Raw genomic sequence first — 19,912 nt, 5'->3', positions numbered from 1 at the left:
TGTATTGTAATCAAGCACTACCCTGGACTATCCAATAGCCTACAATGTACCTTAGGGACTTCTATTAAATCATGGAACAGTGATGGACTCATCAAAGAAAACATAATTTGGGGCTCAAATTTTCATGGCGTCTAATGTCTTACATTTAGGCTACTCCTCTCTTACTGTATGTAAAAAAAAAAACTGGACTGAACTTCATACCAAATTCTTACCAGGTTACAAATATTTCAGGGCAACTTTTGAGCTTTAATCACAGTGAAATTTAACATAAAGTTCATTTAGTCTTTATGCAAAAGTTGCATTTGTAAAAGCATTTTGACCACAGATATCAATTCGATTTTTGTCTGAAATGATTTGCATGAACCTGAGAGGATGAGCTTCCCTCTTTGCCATTACTGTATATGAAGTTCATAGGCTATATACTGGAAATCAGGGTGTACCTTTACCCTTACATCTTCAATGTGGCATCCATTTCAAGCACACAAACCTAATTTGTTATGTGATCACTAGGTGGCACTGTATCAAAATAGTAAGGAATTAAGTAAATTCAATATTGCCTCCGGAGCTCTATAGGCTAGTAGAATTACCCTGACAGACATATTACATCTTCTCTTTTATGCAAACATGTGACCAAACACAACCACATGAACTTATTGATATACTCACTCTTACATATATATTCACACTCATGCAGGTGTAGGGTCAAGGGCTTAAGCCTTTCAACATGTTTTTTTTTTTATTTTATCTGTAACAGATTTGTTTACAAACACTAGCATGCAGATGAGTACAATTAGCTGATGAATCTGGCTTCTGCATGCATGCTACATGTGTGTCCTTGGCATTTCCCATCATGACTGATGAGAGCGTTTCTGTACATTGCAGACATTGAAGTGATCAGCAGAGAACATGACTTTACAGACATGTTGTCAATTCATCTTATGAAAACATAGAATCACTGGATCTTGTTTCTGTTTTTTTGTTTGTTTGTTTTTTTGCAGGTATAATTACTTGAAAACACAGACATAATAATGCTTCTAATAAATACCAATGATACAAATGTAAACTCACAAATAAAATGTGCAACGGGAACATCCATAGGACGAACATAACATTCATGAAAGGCCCTGATTTACTTGAGTTTGCTCAAAACCACGCAGACATGATCACCTGGAATAAATGCCTGAGCTTATTTTCTACGAATGAATAGTGCTGTATCACTAAATGAGCAATATTACTCTTGTAAATTCATAAAACATTATGTTATAGCCTAGGCTACTTTGTATGTCATTTTCAATATAATATGAACCTTATATTTGCCATGGTTTTAATGTGAAACTTTTAGGTCAATCAGGGCCTTCAAGAAAAACCTGAAAAGGTAACACTCTCTGTGTGTTCCATTCAGATCATGTTTGAGCCTCTTTTTTTCATGTGGAGCAATGGTATTCACCAAAGCCCCTGCTACCACAATCATAAAGTACAGTGCATGATGAACTTTTTTTTCCCCTGCAATTCAACATTGCAAAGTGTAACTCCCACAATGGAAGTCGTGGTCATACTTTAAAAGTCAATGATCAACTGGCGGGTGAACTCCAGAGACGACACGAGACATGAATACTTCAGCTGATTGGCTATAAGGTCCTTTGCCCCCCCAGAGAGCATATTAAAAACACCATCACAGGTAAGCCATGTCAAATGAATACAGCAACGACAGGGGCAACTGGCAACACTCCTCCCTCCTCCTTCATCCTCCCGTAAAGTCAGTTGTATCGGGCATCTGTGTCTGCGAGGGACTGATGGGGTAGGTAGCTCTTGGGCGGGTAGTAGGTCTGGCGAGAGGTCTCCATGTAGATGGTGGAGCTGGTCAGACTCTTGCGGTCCTTCTTGAGGACCGACTGGCGCTGCCAGCGGCACAGCAGCAGCTCCACCTGCTCACGGAAGAAGCTGGTGGTCAGTGTGTACAGGATGGGGTTGAGGGCGCTGTTGATGGGAAGCACGAAGATCACCATCCAGGAGTTGATGGTGCCTGAAGAAAGATACACACGTTTGTTACTGTGATGGACTTCCACACATCCAGGAGTTTATGATGATGCCTGAAGAAAAAAACGCACGTTTTATACAGTAATGGACTTCCACACTATGTTTATGAAAGCTCTTGGTTTTTGTGGCATGCCTACTCATTCACAGATGAAAGAATCTAGAATATCATTACACCCTAAAATTATTTAGTTTGGGAAAATGACATATGTGAGTCTTTGTAATCTTGCTCTGTCGGTGTTTGCTCTATTGCTATTGATTCATTCTAATATCCATCCGTCAATTCATTCATGTACTCAATCCGACCTATCTAAACCAACTTCTATTGACATTTGAAATGTATACATTACGTAAGCCAGGATTTATCCCCCTTAAGAATTAATAGTAGTCTTTGGGTAATGTGTACCATGCTCAGCCCACCACGTTCAGGAACTCTATGGGGGGCACTGGTTAATTCAAGGGTGGCATCTAGATAAACAGAAACAGGCCGTAGTTGTTAAATGAGCACACACTCATGAGTAAAACCATGCACCAAGCACCATACTCATAAATTGAAGGACAAAGAAGGACAAAGACCATACTCTCACAACAAATATCTTTGTAATGGGATAAAATGTCAAATACAGTTTTCAGCTCATTTTCAGCTCTGAACAAAACCCGTTCAGGAATTAGGCCATTTGAGCAAAAGTGGAAGTGTGAAATGTTTTTTTGCCAGTGGTTCTTAACTGGTCTGGTTTTGAAACCCATAATTTCATATGTTCATAAAGTTGTGACCAATTATTTAGCGTTCAGGCCAACGAATATGGTGAGGTAGCCTACTGTACATAAGACACGCAAAGTGCCTGGAAAATGCAGATGTTTGGCATTACATTTGTGAAGTCTTTAACTGCTGATGTTACCTTTCAAAGTACTACTCAACAGGTTTGTCTTTGACATGGGTGTGTTGTTTCCATGTGGCATTTTAGTTGGGATGGTTTTATGCTCTCATGTGCACCCCACACTGTCGTATTTTGTCCTCAATTGAAGTGAACCCATATTCTATCTTACTTCAAGTATTAAGGGTTGCAGACAACTAGCGTTTCACATGATATCTTAAAATGATGCATACTTTTATAAAAAATTTGCTCCCTAACATTATATCTTACATGACCTGTCACATGAACATTGTCTATGTCCATGCCATGGCAATGACTGACATAGGCTAGAATAAAGTTAATCAAAATAACGGGTGTTAGATGTTAGATCTGATCAGGTAGCATTTTAAATTGGCGACCCATCACTCAGATCACAGACCACAACCCAGTTTTGGGCTCCGACCCACCAGTTAAGAAACACTGGCCTAAGCTTTGTAAACTTTCCACAATGCCAATATTACATTGGGGCAGTAGACTATTTACAATACAACATACTGTACAACGTAGGCTACTCAGTGTCGGCTGAGTAGGTAGAATAGGCAGATATAAAAATTTGCCTGCATGACGTGATTCCACAGTCGCAATACTGGGTTTTATGTGTGTGTGGCAAGATAAATGGGCACTGGAAGATGCGATAGGTAAACATATGTTTTTGTGTTAGTGCAAGCAGTAGCCTGTAGGCTTACTGTAAACTCACATGCTAAAAACATTAAGCCACGTAGCCTATAACTGCAAGCATGTTTGCTAAATTGCTTATATTTCTGAACCCTGATATTTCAAACTAGTGCGCTGCGAGTGCATAAAGAAAGGTCTCGCCTTTGACTGTTAAAGGGATATTCCGCCATTTTTGGAAATACGCTCATTTTCCACCTCCCCTCGAGCAAAACAATCGATATTTACCTTGTTCCCGTTCATCCAGCCATTCTGTGAGTCTGGCGATACAACTTTTAGCTTCAGCCTAGCATAGATCATTGAATCGGATTAGACCATTAGCTTCTCGCCTGCTAGCTTCATGTTTAAAAGTGACTCAGATTTCTGGTAATTTTCCCATTTAAAACGTGTCTCCTCCCAAGCTAGAAAGTGCAATAAGACCAACTGAAAATGAAACCTAGAGTTTTTCTAGGCTGATTTGACATGGAACTACACTCTCATCTGGCGTAATAATCAAGGCAACTTGCAAACTACTGGCACTACTATTGCTTGTTGTCTATGGGGACTATTTTCAGATGCTGCGTACGATATCACTGCGCCTATGGTACGTTTGCAAGTTGCCTTGATTATTACGCCAGATGAGAGTGTAGTTCCATGTCAAATCAGCCTAGAAAAACTCCAGGTTTCATTTTCAGTTGGTCTTATTGCACTTTCTAACTTGAGAGGAGACACGTTTTAAATGGGAAAATTACCAGAAATCTTAGTCATTTTTAAACATGAAGCTAGCAGGCGAGAAGCTAATGGTCTAATCCGATTCAATGATCTATGCTAGGCTGAAGCTAAAAGTTGTATCGCCAGACTCACAGAATGGCTGGATGAACGGGAACAAGGTAAATATCGATTGTTTTGCTCGAGGGGAGGTGGAAAATGAGCGTATTTCCAAAAATGGCGGATTATCCCTTTAATGGCTAATCGTAGATTAGGATTTTGAGGTGCCACCTGGGGTGGCCAACTGAATCTCAAGGGTGGCCTGTGCCACCCGGAGCCACCCCTCTGGCTACGCCCCTGTTTGGATGATTAAATGATCCGTTTTGGTGAAAATGGTGACTTTCCGTGCTTCCCCTACCGTCCCCAGGCCGAAAAAACAACCTTCTAACATTGGGACCCTTATGCTAACTTTTTCCCTAGCTTGTAAACAAATCCATGTGCTTTATTGTTACTTTTTTTCACAACTAATTAGAAATAGAGGGAGGGGGAAATATAACTAATCCTGTCAAGGGGGGCTTTACTGTAAGCGACAATGTTCCCAATGCTAAGGTGGCTTGCCTGGTATCTCCACCTCCAACAGGGAGAGCACCTTGACCAGGAAGATGGGGATCCAGCAGAGGGCGTCAGAGAACACGATGAAGAAGAAGCGGTTGGCCACGGCCACGTCTCTGTGCAGGCGGCTGCGCAGGTCCGTGGTGTTGAGGCCCGTCTGGTAGATGGAGTAGAACATGCTGGAGTAAGACATCACGATGATGAGAAAGGCTAGCAGGTTCAGCCCTGCGGAGACGGAAGAAGAAGAAGTATAAACACCAAAACAAAACACTTTCTCTCATGTAAACAACACACACACACACACACACACACACACACACACATACACACACTAGGGTGACCAGACATCCCCGGTTTCAGGGGACAGCCCTCGTTTGTGGTATTTTTTGAAGTATGTATTTCATTCAGATTGATAGTCAAACTGATGAACTGAACTTTCATTCAGATTGATAGTCAAACATTTTTGGGATTATGTCCCCGGTTTTTGGTCTTGGACATCTGGTCACCTTAACATACACACACACACATACACACACACACACATACACAAAGACAAACAGAAAAAAAACACCTACAGGCTTCCCACTTCTTTCTAGAAATCCTTTTAGCATAGAGGCTACTTAATGCTTTACTCCACAGATTACTGGTTTGGGGAGTTTTGATGGCACTAGTAGCTTAGTGTCAGTTAAAGGACATCATTTTCCAGGGCAACACATTATAATCCAGGACATGCTGCATTTACTCTTATTTTCCATGAGTTTTTATGACTGCAACTCGTTAAATCAAAATGTTTTTTCCAGGACTTGTTGGAACACTGACATATCAAAAAAAAAAAAGACAGACAAACACAAACACAAATTAAAAGCCTCTCTCTCACACACACACGCACTAACACAGCTGGATTAAAAAATGCTGAAACTATGACGGAAACTTTGGTAGCCTATACACCTTGAAAAGAAATCATCTCGTAAATAGTATAGGCGAGCATAAAAATGATTTGATGAGTTTGCGACAGCTGAAACTAAGCTCTCTCTTACTCCCATTCTAAACAGTCACTCACCCAAGAATATCCCCGTCGAGTACCCCCTGGCAGTCGGCTTCTCCAGCCTGTCGGAGTGCAACGGGAAGCACACCCCGTTGCGCCCGTAGTAGTTCCCAAACAGCTCCTCGTTGAGCAGCGGCACCGCCGCGATGGCGAAGCCCAGCAGCCAGATGGAGACCAGCACCAGGCCCGTCTGCCGCTTGCCCGGCCGCATGTGGCTGAAGGGGAAGACGATGACCAGGAACTTCTCCAGCGTCAGGTAGGTGAGCAGCAGCACGGACACCTCGGTGGACAGCATGGCCAGGAAGCCGATGGTGCGGCACTCCACGCTCTCCATCCACAGCAGCGCGTTGCGGTTGTACGCGCCGCGGAACTTGACGTCGTACACGCCGATGAAGAAGAGGTACACCCCCATCAGGCAGTCGGCACCTGGGGGGAATCAAAATGAACACACACACACACACACACACACACACACACACACACACACACACACACGCACACACACACAAACACACACACCAGCGAGGATCAGGGGCATGTCCTACTTTAGGAATTGAGTGTGCGTGTTTATCAGGAAAAACTGCTGCATGTGTAAGGGTTTTTTTTGCTACTGGCCTCCCCCTGTAAATACCAGCCCAAGGTTTGTGCCTTTCCTCCTGGACACAGTACATGTGAATTTATTTAGAGGTCAAAAGACAGGGACTGGAAAAGATTACACCATTTCGTACACATAATTGCTATTTGCTATAGGCTATGCAATGGCTATTGCATCATTTTTGAAAAGCAATATGCGATTCTCCAGGTCAGGGGTGAGTGAAACTGCAACCTGGTTCTCTGTAGATGGGTATCGGTACAGCTATTACAAGTCTCGAGACTCGGGGACAGGCATGATGAAAGTTAACATATGTTTTAATCCATCAAAGGATTTACAAATGACAGCATTTGACAGCAATGAGAGTCTTTGGCATAGGCCCCGTCCTATGTGTGCAGACCCTTGCAGATCCTGCCGGAATGACGGCAGGGGGGCGGAGCTTTCCCCCTGGACACTGGACAAGGCCAAACTGGTGGTGGTTAGGGAGGGATGGTGGGGACATCGGCACCTGAAAGCGAAAAGCAGGTGCAAAGCATGTCATTTTAAAGACTGATGCAGACTGATGATTGGTCGAAAGTAATGAATGAGAATTGAGTCTTCCTGACAGAACTTAACGCTTACGCTTTCATTTATTTTATCATCAAAATGATTTTGAAGCTGTTGATATAAAAGTGAAAAACTTTTATATTGCATTGCAGAGCCAGGAGAGAACTATCCCCCTCTCTCATGCTGTCACTAAGGTAAACAAACATACACGAGTGGGTTTGAGGGCGAATCATCATATTTTCACAGTAAATCCTCCAAAATGAGAAGCTCGGCTTGAACAAATGAGATCACACGCCATGTCAACCTTCAGTGATTACCCCAGCCATGGAATACTGTATCAAACTAGGTGAGGCTCCTATTTTGACATGAAGCTGCTGCAGGTCTATTTTAAACTGCACCGTAATGTTCATTCAGCAACATTTAAAAAGGTCCTCTCTGTGTTCTGATTTGAAAGAAACCTGCTTTGGACCACATCTTTATTTAGAGAGTTATTAGCCAATGTCCTTCCCCCTTTTACGTAATAGCATTCTCTTTCAATCAACTCCAATATAGCCTGATCTGTACTGAAACGCCACATAATAAGTGTAACGGAACAACAGATTCAACTCACTGATGAGACGTCTTGCTGTGAATTTTAAGTAATAATTACAGCGCTGGTCACCGTGTTATGCTCAGGGCAGAAAAACAGCCGGCATCACGCACGCCCTCCTCTCAAAAACCATCAGACAGAATAACCGGAGAAGGGTTATTTACCTCAAGGCTCTACCCACCAGGAGCCTGTTTTGAAGGGAATGGCAAGTCTGGATCACAAGATACTTAGGCACAGGGCACAGGACACAGGGCACAGGACTAGGCACAGGCCACGGGACAAAGGGCACAGGACATAATGCCCACGCTCAGGAAGGCACTGCCAGGCGGCAGCTGGCACCAGGGGAGAGGCTTTGTGCCGCAGCTATGAGAAATGTGTTGTCAAGGAGTGCTTAAGCTCTGGTCCGTATTGGCACACTGCACACTGTCTCTCTTCTCATGTCTACTGGATAAACCAGTGTGTAAATCCTCAGAACTGGGTCATGGAAGGGTAGGTGTATGAATGAAAGAGTGAATGAATGCATGAATGAATGAATGAATGAATGAATGAAAGAGTGAATGAATGAATGAATGAATGAAAGAGTGAATGAATGAATGAATGAACAAATGGTAAATTCAATTGAGTCACTAGTCTAGTTAACACCCACATACTGTACATATGAAATGCTTTCTCAATCACTTTCTTAGTAGCCCCACACAGTTACAGACACAGTCAGAAATAAATGCAATGTGAACAACATTGTGCTCGGCACAGTTGGGCAGCATTTCAACAGCATGGTAATTTAATGTCATTTCCTTCCCATTTCATCTGTAATGGACCTGCTCTCGTCCGGCAAATTCACCTACCCACTGAGCAGTGAGCACATTTTAAGAAATACAGCAGGGAGATTTTTTGTTGGATATTTCACAAGTACTGACTAGACCAGGGGTGGGCAAACATTTTGCCAGGAGGGCCACATTGGGTTCTAAGATTTGACAGGGGGGCCGGGCCAGGAACAGATGGATGGGGTGTTTGTGTGAAATAATATAAATTACATGTAAAAGCCATTACGTGAGAGGATTTGGCCTACAAACATGTAACATACATATCATGAGTAGGCAGCAAGGCTCATTGTACAGTTTTTTTTTTTTTTTTTTTAAATGCATTAATTTCATTTGATTAATAATAGAATTTAATGGGTGGCTCCCCCTTAATGATAGTCAAGCACAGAAAACGCATACGGGAGGCAGAAGCCTTAACAGTGATAAGAGTTGTTTGTAAAAAAAAAAAAAAATTCAATCATTTGGACAAGTTCCGTGGGCCGGATTAAAACGTTCAACGGGCTGTATACGACCTGCAGACCGTAGTTTGCCCATGTCTGGACTAGACTGTGTTTGTGGACCTATGAGTATATTCTGCGTGTGTGTGTGTGTGTGTGTGTGTGTGTGTGTGTGTGTGAGTGTGTGTGTGTGTGTGTGTGTGTGTGTGTGTGTGTGTGTGCGTGTGCGTGTGCGTGTGCGTGTGCGTGTGCGTGTGCGTGTGCGTGTGTGTGGGTAAACACCCACAGATGCATGAATGCAGTCTGAACTCACAACACAGCACTTTGATGCAGGAAGCGTGCAGGTTGTTCTCTGCCCGTATGAAGGAACGCATGCCGATGACAAAGAGGTTTCCGAAGCAGGTGATGAAGGCGATGACCCACACGAACACCCGCAGGATGAGGTTGGCCAGCAGGTTCTCAAAGGAGGAGATCCCGTCTGTGTTGGGCTTGCAGGACCTCACGTGCGGGGCATAGGAACAATACTGGAAATCTTTGAAGTATCTGGGAGACAAAGAGCAAACTCAACAGCAAAAAGAAAAGAGAGACTATGAGTGAATTTCGAAAAGACAGCAAGTATAGAAAGTTCAAGGATACTTGGAGCATGATCTGAGGCTAAAAGAAAAATAATACACTTGGAAATGTAAAAAGCCAGCATAATATGCATATTAATATTATAAAGGCATAATATTTATATTATAAATATTATGCAGCATAATATTTATATTATAAAGGCAGAAACTTGGTATAAATCCAAGCACATGAAGACTTCAACATACTGTATTGCTTGAAGTGAAATTAGACAAAAAACGATATTGTTTATAAACTGGGTTCCAAGATTTCCCAAATATGAAGAAGTTAGTATGTAAATGTCTTGGATAGATGACAAACACATACATGTGGGACAGATTTTTCATGGGAAGGAACATCTTGGTGTGGATATCAGGAATCTCAATGCCCTCCAGGATTCTAAACATGGAGTGATGCCACAACGAGGAACAACAATATAATGGGAAACAGAGAACCCTGTCAGTCCATCAGAAACAATAAATATCTATGAAGAACACTTGCATATAATGCAATTATAATAATGATGATAATATGCAAGTCTAAACTTTTTATAAATAATAATTTATAATAATAATAATAATTTATAAATAAATAATTTTTAAACAAAATTGAATTATTATGTGATCTATGCAGTTATCACAGTCTTTGTGTAACTCACAGGGATTCAAGCTGAATCAGATGATCAAAGTGACCTTCGTGGATATGAAGCAGTGGATTGTAGGAGATATTTCTGAGGCAAATGAATAAGAGTTCAAACAAGATCTAACATGAAACAACTTCTTCTGGAGACAGTACATAATGATACATAATGTCATTGCTCATTGCTGAGTGAACCGTTGCAAACCAAACTCACAGCTTGAGAAGAGAATTCAAACTCTTAAAAGTGATGTTGGACAGCTCCGAAATCCTATTACTGGACAAGTCCCTGTAGCAAAAGAACAGGTAAGCAGAATGAATTTCCAGCGTTAAATCTTGTTAAATTATTCCGTTTCAACTTAATCATTCATTCACATCAAAATCTTACAGAAGCTAAGTGTTTGAAGAACTCATTTGCACTTGAAGACAGCACACAGCAAGGTCATTTTTACAAGTGATGGATATCTAGGAGCTCCTTGCAATAAAACATTTGAAGGGCATCGGGACAAGTTTGTCAAACCTTTTTGTCAGTTATTTCAGACTTACAGTTCTTCTAACTCTGGGAGTGACTGAAAGACATCTTCATGTACCATCTTGATCTCATTATCCCGTAACGTTCTGGTGAGGTGAAGATAACAAGATATTTCATTTGTTGTTTTCAATTGTCCTTTCATTACTGAAGAGCATGAAATGGATTCTGATGAACAAACAATTTGAGACATCGTATCGCCCTAATCATGTTATGTTATTTAATGACCTTTGATTCATGGCAGACATCTGGTCATTTCTTTTTTCAGTCAAGATTGTATTTTATTTTTTTAAAGCTACGACACATTGATCATTATCCACTACAAATCAGATACAGAACAGACACCACCCCCCCCCCCCACACACACACACATGCACACACACACACCACACAATAACAGCATCTCTGTTCTACTCTGTCTGCCACCTTACAGCAGACAGCATTGGACCCTATTAGTCATTACACCTTCACACTGCAGAGTGACACAAAGAATGGTCCTGCCATATTACATCCCTCTGTCTGTCCGCACAAAGACTTGGCACAAGGCAAGAATGGATTCAGTGAGGATGCTGCTTTTTTGACGACCGAATGAGCGAGCAACCTCCCTTTCCTGAGTTTACCGGGGGAGAGCACTGACTGAAGGATGCTACTGGTTGCTCACAATAATATGAACATGAATACACCGAAAAACCATGAATTGAATACACCGAAACACCATGAATTGAAACATGAAACATATCAGTCTGGCATAGACTACATATACTACGCATATACATGTAGTGTATTAATTAATCGACTAAGCACACACAAAGTGCAAAACACTCACAAGCGCGTACATGCGCACAAGCACAGTTTCCTTCTTTTTTTTGTATCCACAATTAAAAATAAATATCACATAAGGATACAAATTTGACAGGTGCAATAATTGCTCAGACAAGATTCAGTCATGTGGTTCTGCTGACAACAACCAAGCTCAGCACAACAGTGTTAAGGATATGCAGTACACAACACCTCCTTCTCCAAATGTGGCGACTTCCAATAACGGAAGAGATTGAACAGTATTTGGAGAGTTGTTTTGCTTTCACTTTTGTAAATCCCACCATCCTGAGTTCTCTAGTGACAAGCCTATGTACATGGCCCAAACTTCCAAATATGAGCACATCTTATTGGCATTTATAACCAAAACTACAGATCTGCTGTACAAGAGGCTGGTATTTCACAAGCTTTGTTAAATAGGCTTCCTCAAAGCATGGGTCAAAAAACAACATCCTACTTCCAGTGTGAATACGCTCTCATTGCTCTCATCAATGACAATAATATCAGGTGGGGTGGCATCAATTTCACACAACACAGGCATCTTCGCATGACACAAAGAAAACATTTGAGGCTTAACAAAGCAGTTAGTATGTATTGACACTGCAGGTGAAGACACAAACACACACACACACACACACACACACACACACACACACAAAGCAACTTCACACTCATTCATACACATACGGCACGAGGTGAAATACTGCACAAGACTAGCACAGATCACAATCTAAGCCGTACTCACAGTGCTGTGAGATTTTTGCAGTCCTTCAGGTTGACAGACGTGATCGTCTTCAGGTGGTTTTCAGCCAAATCCCTTACAAGGAGAAACACACAATGGAAACACTATTAAATAAGTATCTCAAACACACACATCACATGGTCACTATCTGCACTTCCTAGGCTAACAGGTGTTATATTTCACACTGGTATCAATTTAAGGGTGTCAACTGGATATGATCAACTAATTAATTATTTGAGCAAAACGTACAGTACAATTCAAACCCAACCTTATGTTAGTGGTATCATAACCTACAGTATATAGTGCGACGTGCAAACACAAAGTTGCTCAAAGCACATCTGACATATTGAATTTGAGGGATTATGCCAGGGTAACCCTGTACTATGTTCATAGTGAAAACTCCCTGTGTTGTGGGTGTGTAACTGCATGGGCAGGAGCCAACCCACACACACACACCCAGATGCCCAGTGGGTGCCACCACCATGATGAAGAGTCGGCCCACCACAGCACAGAGAGCCGGACAAACAGATGGGTCTTTGGCATCTGTAATTGGCTACTAATGCCTGCTGACACTTGGTGACATTTAGAAGGCCCCTGCAAGACTGCATAGTAAACCACAGCACCGGCAACTTTCTCCCACCGCTCGATGCTCATCTCCATAAAAGAAGCCAATAATCCCTGAGACAGCAAAGTTAATGGTCGAGGCGCTGAATGTGTCAGTTTGATGGGGAGATAAGAAAGAGGCAAATAAGAGGGCGAGAGAGAAAGTGGTGTCAGGTGCGCTGTGAACTCCCTCCTTTAATATCTACGGTACGCACACTGCCTGTGCTGGCAGTGTCTCTTAGGCTACTTATCTTCAGTTCACTTCTGTCTTTCAAATAAAACGATGCGGCGGAATGGGGACTGTACCCGGCACCTCATTACCGTGTGTAAAGGTCAACTTTTATACTTTCATCAGGACTCTAACTGGTGCTCAGTAAGATTAAATGTGTAGTTTTCTTTTTTTAAAAAAAAAAAAAAAAAAAAAAGAGCTTCCAAGAAAATATATTCCATTGCTCTTTCCTGACCATTCTGCTGGTCAGTTCCATGACAGGAAAAAGTGCCATCTTGCGTCATCTGGCCGTCTCTCTCTGAATGAGATAACTCTGATTTTTTTAATAATTCTTTATATGAGATAACTTTGATGCTTTCATCAGAACTAGCTCTGTGCTTGGCAATTAGTGAGCTTAAATGTGTGTAGTAATTTCCTGTTTATTTGCCACATTGGGTATAAAACACAGGACAGTGTTTTATGTAAATTATACACATTAACGCCCGTGTATTAACTACAGTGCCCAATAGCTTAATGAATCAGAATTTGATTGTTTTTTAATCATAAAGAAAACTGAAATAGAAATGCATTAGCTCACGCATGTGTATTAACCTCATAGCTGAGGAAATGTAGTGAAATCAATATACAGTCTAAACCTTGGTTAATAGGTGGTAAATGATGGCAGTCTTCAATAGGCACATGCCAGTGCTGCTCTTCAATGACCATTCTTGATCTTGCCTCGTCTGCCCATCTCTTTCTGAGTGAGCAGATTTCTCACACAGGACTGTGCTGCAACCATCGGGAAAAGTCAGGACGTCTGCACAAAGTCAAGATGACCAGACAGAGTCCAGGAAGGAAGCCCTTATCCCTCGTCGTCAGCCTGCCCCCAAAAATGCCCAACCTCTGAGGAAGTCACTGCAGAGAGATCATCAGAGCACTGTGCATATACAGTACACTCTGACCCTAGGTTAATTATTGCACTGGTGATGAAGTGCTCTCCTGTTTATTTGACTTGAATGCTTCAGTCTATCGTAAATAACTGAGATCTGTTTTTCTTATGTTGCTGTTTGAATATGTTGAGAGACATACTACAGTAGTATAACATGAGACTTGTACAGAGAACAAATAATGATGCAAAATATTGTCTAATTGTTGTTATCAACAAATTCTCAATCTCAAATATCGTGCCTCTACTTCTGACAATGTACTGTATCAGCTAATTCAGCAAGTCCTACTTTCTCTATCCCAGACTATACTGAATATCAAGGCCGTAGCCATTGGTGTTAACATATTTAATGCTGTGAAAAAGAATTTGCTCCCTTCCCGATTTCTTCTATCTTTGGATATTTGCCACGCTTAAATGTTTCAGATAATCAAACTAATTTTAATACTAGATTAAGATAACCCGAGTACACACGAAATGACGCTTTTAAATGATATGTCATTTATTCAAGGAAAAAAAACTATCGAACCCTACCTGGTCCTACTGTATGTGGAAAAGTAATTGCCCTCTTAGTTACTAAATGAACCAGTAAACTAAATTGAATTAGCAATTGGGTTCAACATCATTTCACACACCCAGGTATGATTACTGCCAACCCTGTTGAATATAAACATCACTTAAATGTCAAAGTCCACCGAGCTGCTGATCGGTTGGATCGTCACGACTTCTCTGAGCTTATAAATCTTCCGGGTCGGTCTGGTATAAAGACAGCTGTGCGTCATCACTGCCCAGGGACTTTTATCAGCCGTTTAAATTAGATGAAATCAATTGGTTAACATGGCATTTTCTTTTTAAAAATAATGTCTTATAATTTATTTATTTCATTATTTGTTAATTTTGTTTGCTGTCTGTCTTGTATGTCTTGGTGTCACAAGTACGCAGGAAATTATGCCGCTCCGTCTGGCATCTTTTGTCTTGTTTTGTAAATTTGCATGATTATGTCTTGGTATCATGGGTACGCTGATGACTACGCTGCTCCGTTCGGCATCTAAAAAGGTCTCAAAACGTCACACATGATGCTGCAATCTAAAGAAATTCAAGAAAAGATTATTTATCAGTCTGGAAAGAGTTACAGAGCCATTTCTGACGCTCTGGGAATCTAATGGAGTGGCTCCCAACCTGGGGTCCGGGGACCCAATAGTGACCACCAGAGATTGCAGACATTAAATGCATAAAATCCCAATAACACACCCTGTTGGATAGTCAAAACTCTGTATAATCCCAATTAAAACATATCGTTGTTCCACATTTAATTTCATGCAGCTATGTATTACCTCTAACCTCTGAACTTGCGTAAGCAACATTCAGGTCAGGCTAGGTTAGGCATTGGTAATTCATCCCTGGACCCTGATTGTTGAATAAAAACAAGGAAAAAAGGTTGGGAAACACTGCTCTAATGAACCATGCTGAGAGAGCCATTATCTGTAAATGGAGAAAACTTGAAACAGTGGTGAACCTTCCAAGGAGTGTCACCAAAGAAAAACAGACTAACGTGTAAAGAACTGCAGGCTTTGCTTGCCTTAGTTAAGTTGAGGGTTTGGGATTCCACAATAAGAAAGAGACTGGGCTCAAATGCTCATCTCACATATGCCAAAAAACATCTTAACATCCCCAAGACATTTGTATACTCTGTGTACTGATGAGTTAAAAGTGGAACTTTTTGGAAAAGACGGGTGTCATTATATCTGGCATAAATCTTACACCGCATTCTACAACTAGAAAAGCACTCAGACAGCGCAGACCTCCGCCAAGTGAAAACATAACCGCCTCCTGGATCAAGACAGTGATGCGGATCACTACCAAAATGTAACAATTTCTCACTTGGGACATTTCAGACCTTCCCTGAAAGTTTCATCAAAATCCATCCATAATTCTTTGAGTTATCTTGCAAACAAACAAACAAACAAACAAACAAACAAACAGACAAACAAACCCCGATGGCCTCCTTGGTGGAGGTAATGAGAGCATCATTCGAAGAATCAAACGCGGTGATGGTGGTGGTGGTGGTGTGATGACCTGGGGCTGCTTTACTGCTTGGGCCTGGGCAACCAATTCAAGGTTTTGGATGGGTAAGCGACTTTGATTGAAAGATTTGATTGCTGTTATGATAGAATCATCATCTTATAGTTGACTGACACTGTAGCAGTCGCAGATCAACCCACTTTCACTAAAAGTGTTTGTTTAGTCTTCGTGCATTTATCTACACATAGCAAAATATTACTTTGCCATAATTACAATTCCGTCGCAAAATTATTATGATTATAGACATGAATGTTAACCTTTCAACCACATCCTTTCTGAAGTGAAATGTTTGTATTGGTATGAATTAACATTTAATGTGAGGTCTCAGGTCAGTGATTGCATAAGAAGGTACGTTTGTTTGTGTTTATCTATTTAAATCTATTAGCAGATGCTTTTATACAAAAAGAAAACATAGGCCTACACTATATTTTGACTAAACGAAACACGCCAGAGAGGTAGCTCACCCCTATCTTCAATATTCCCAGGGAAACTCCACGCAGAGTTTCATTTTTGTTTGTTTTCAGTTTTCGGAGGCTGGGCTACAGAGATCTTTTTTTTACAGTGTAATCATGGAATGGGCAACTAGTGGTCGTGAAGAGATGATTGCTGAATATGACAAAGCCTATTATGGGCTTGACATTGTGTACCATTGCTGACTGCACCTTTCAATGTCAATTAATAACTGACAAACAAAATGCATTATGATAAGTTCAGTTTGCGGATACATCTGAAAGTGATTATTTTGGACAGCGATCAGTGAGATGCTGTTGTAGCTTAACAATGTATTTCTTTATATTGGGGGGACAATTTGAGAGTAGTTAAATACTGGGGGGGGGGGCATGTCCCCATCAGAGTATATTACGATTACGACTCTACTGGACATAAAAAGAGAGACACTTAGGCCACTCTCCCTGTATTTAGCTAAGATCAATGAATAAGACAAGCCAAAAACAACTACACCAACGACGGCCCATCCTTCCAGAACAATAAAACACAAACATTAAAATGACTTTAAAACATTTCTCTGCCGGCAAGCATCATAAAGCAAGTCCCGCTGTAAAAGAAACGAGTGGCTATCCATGAGAAATCTTTCTCTCTCTCTATAAATACTGCCCATAAATCCTGACCTGCTCCTGAGCATCATGCATCACCTCAGGCATGCCTGCGTTGACGGCCATTTGATGAAGATGTAGCGATAGCTTAACACTATTAGTGCCTTAATTGAGATTGTGAAATTAGATTAGGCTTCACGAAAACAGGGCACCACAACATAAATCTGTTACTATGCTAAAGCATGATCTCTGTGCCCCAGGGACTCACGAAGCGTGGGAAGAGCACTGACAAACCACGTCCTGAGAGAGAGAGAGAGAGAGAGAGAGAGAGAGAGAGAGAGAGAGAGAGAGAGAGAGAGAGAGAGAGAGAGAGAGAGGCAGAGAGACAGAGAAATGGAGAGATACACAGAGATGCGGCTGGGGGCCAGGGGCGGTGGGTGGGGGCAGGTAGATGACCACTGCCCGGTTTAGATGACTACTGCCTTGACCCGTGTAGACTGATCACAGAAATAATATGTAACGGAGTAAGGGTTTTAGACTGGTTTTCATCAACAGATGTTGACGCCCTAAAAATGCCCTAGTTCTACCAGAACACATGGACCGGAAGACATCTCAGACAAACAAATGTCCTACACAGAATAATATACAATGCAATTAAAAGGGAACAGCACGTCAGTAGCGATCCCTACGCTTCAAGTAACTCAGCAGCAGAAACGGCAAAGTGCAGAGCAGGCGGTCTAGAACATGCCAGAGAGGAGCGTCACTCACAGCCAGCTGAGGGGCGCCATGTGGTGGCACAGGCTGGAGTCAGGCAGCCGCCAGAGGGACGTGTTCACCAGGGACCTGGAGGAAAACACAAAAACACCAGCAGCTCACAGGCAAGCTTTCATGTGAGGCACTCTAAAATGGCAAAGCAAAATGCGGCCTATGAGATTGCCATTCAAATCAGTTCCGTAGTGAGTCTCTGGTCTCTGACCATCCAAACAGAGTTTAGTAGAACTCTCACACTATTCTGGGTTGGACTCTTTTCAAAGTGTTGTGGCAAGCAGGTTTGCATTGGTTGAGCTGACATATTGTGAATGAAAGGACAATTTGAAATGCATTATTGGATGAGTGAAGAGAGGAACATCATATGAGGTGATGTCATTAAGTGTCTACGAGATAGTAAAGTCGCCAGTAGTGTGTGTCTTGGCTGTGCCTGAGATGGGCTTTTCAGATCATTTGAAGCTACAGTATACACATAGCAGCGCATTGCTTATTGGGCAGTGGTTTGAAACGCACTATATCTCCCTCAAAGCTGTTCACATTATATTCCCATTTGTGCAAATTTGCTTTGAAAATCACCTTTGAAAGGAGAACAGTCCTTTTTATACCCTTTCTTTACATTTGCAAAGATAAATATATTTTGCTTTGGTTGCAGGGACCCTCTCCAGAATAGCATGGAAATGGAATGCTATAAGTAGCGATTTAATATGACGTTGTGAGGTTGCCTTCAAGGACTAGGACAAGGACTTGCCTCAAAACTATTCTCGTCTAATATTTTGGTCGCAAACTACACTTTACACTCATTATCACAAAAAAAGGAAAAAAAAGGGCCTTAAGTTGCTCTCAGACTGGAGTTCTCCTTTAAGAAAACACAAATAGAGCTCACAGGAGAGGAGCACAGAGGGAGTTGGAATGAAGGTCAAATAAAAAATAAACAAATAAATAAAATCTTGTAAAAAGGAATGCATGAAAACACAAATGGTTGAAGGATGATGAGAGTCCCCCATCCCCCCCACCTCTGTTCTGCAGAAAATAAATCTCGTCAGGTGGGGAATGCCTACAGCCTCGGAGGCAGAGGAGAAGGACCACAAACACTCTCTGGGGCATCAGTGGGGTTTTTTTATGAAGTGAGACCCCACAAGGAATTCAATTTGTTTGAGGCTTCTTCTGATTATTTTTTCTTAGTCATAGCCGGCCTTCGCACACACAATGGCTCACACTGTTTGATTCATATTGGTCACAAGCCCCGCAATAAAGTACTAATCTGCTACTGCTCAGGCAATACCATTGTCAATAGTGGGAATGGTAGCGTGTAGCTCTGCAACAGCATACTTGAACACATTTTTAAACTGCCTAAATTACAAATGACATTGCTTATAAAAACACACAATCCATTCATATGTTAGGGCACACACAGTCCCTGGGGGTGGAGGGGCTGCTCTTTTAAGCTTAGTTCTTCTTTTGTTTTTGCATCGTTACAAATGACCTTTTCCCCCTGTGGTTTGACCATCCTTTTGTCTTCAACACACTTAGATTTAGCCTCAGGTCGGGAGGACAATGGTTCTTTAATTGGTAAAACATTAAAGCTTATTTCATGAATGTCGGCTGATACTCACAGGAACATCAAAGACTTCAGGCCAATGAACATGTCCTCAGATATGCTCTGCAGAGGGTTGTGATCCAAAATTCTAAAAGAATGACATACATTGATGTAAATGTGTTTTAGTCTTTGGAAATAACACTTTTAATTATTCACTGAAGAGGAGAGTCCAATATTTATTCCACCTTTTGAAAAATACATAACTTATTGCACACATCCTACCATCTTCAGATGTTTTTAAAACATATTAATTTCTCTTTATCTCCTGTGTGTCTTCCTCCAATATATTTCTTGGTAGCCTACTTTATCCCTCTCGTAAGCGCTGTCACAATTAATTGCATTGCATTCATAAGTAGGGCTGGACAATGTATCTTGGTC

At 41.4% G+C, this 19,912-nt stretch overlaps 1 protein-coding gene across 2 annotated transcripts in view; it reads right to left on the bottom strand.

Annotated features, from left to right (window-relative positions):
• Positions 1-697: 697 nt before the first annotated feature.
• The window catches only part of rxfp2a (relaxin family peptide receptor 2a), a 31,377-nt gene continuing 12,162 nt past the window's right edge, over positions 698-19,912 (bottom strand). Inside the window, exons 8-18 of one of the 2 annotated variants that reach the window (XM_062537050.1) lie at positions 19,551-19,622; positions 17,938-18,012; positions 12,285-12,356; positions 10,741-10,812; positions 10,412-10,483; positions 10,217-10,288; positions 9,886-10,014; positions 9,263-9,492; positions 5,980-6,390; positions 4,926-5,144; positions 698-2,023 (exon numbers count right to left, since the gene is read on the bottom strand). In XM_062537050.1, coding sequence (XP_062393034.1) covers positions 1,758-2,023; positions 4,926-5,144; positions 5,980-6,390; positions 9,263-9,492; positions 9,886-10,014; positions 10,217-10,288; positions 10,412-10,483; positions 10,741-10,812; positions 12,285-12,356; positions 17,938-18,012; positions 19,551-19,622 — 1,690 coding nt within the window. In that variant the 3' untranslated portion in view covers positions 698-1,757. The remainder of the gene's footprint in view (positions 2,024-4,925; positions 5,145-5,979; positions 6,391-9,262; positions 9,493-9,885; positions 10,015-10,216; positions 10,289-10,411; positions 10,484-10,740; positions 10,813-12,284; positions 12,357-17,937; positions 18,013-19,550; positions 19,623-19,912) is intronic. The other variant, XM_062537052.1, reaches the window with a different exon arrangement.

This window comes from Sardina pilchardus, chromosome 5 (genome assembly GCF_963854185.1).
Source record: "Sardina pilchardus chromosome 5, fSarPil1.1, whole genome shotgun sequence".
Taxonomy (NCBI): domain Eukaryota; kingdom Metazoa; phylum Chordata; class Actinopteri; order Clupeiformes; family Clupeidae; genus Sardina; species Sardina pilchardus.
The sequence above is the reverse complement of the archived record's forward strand: the minus strand, read 5'-3'. Positions and strand labels throughout refer to the sequence as shown.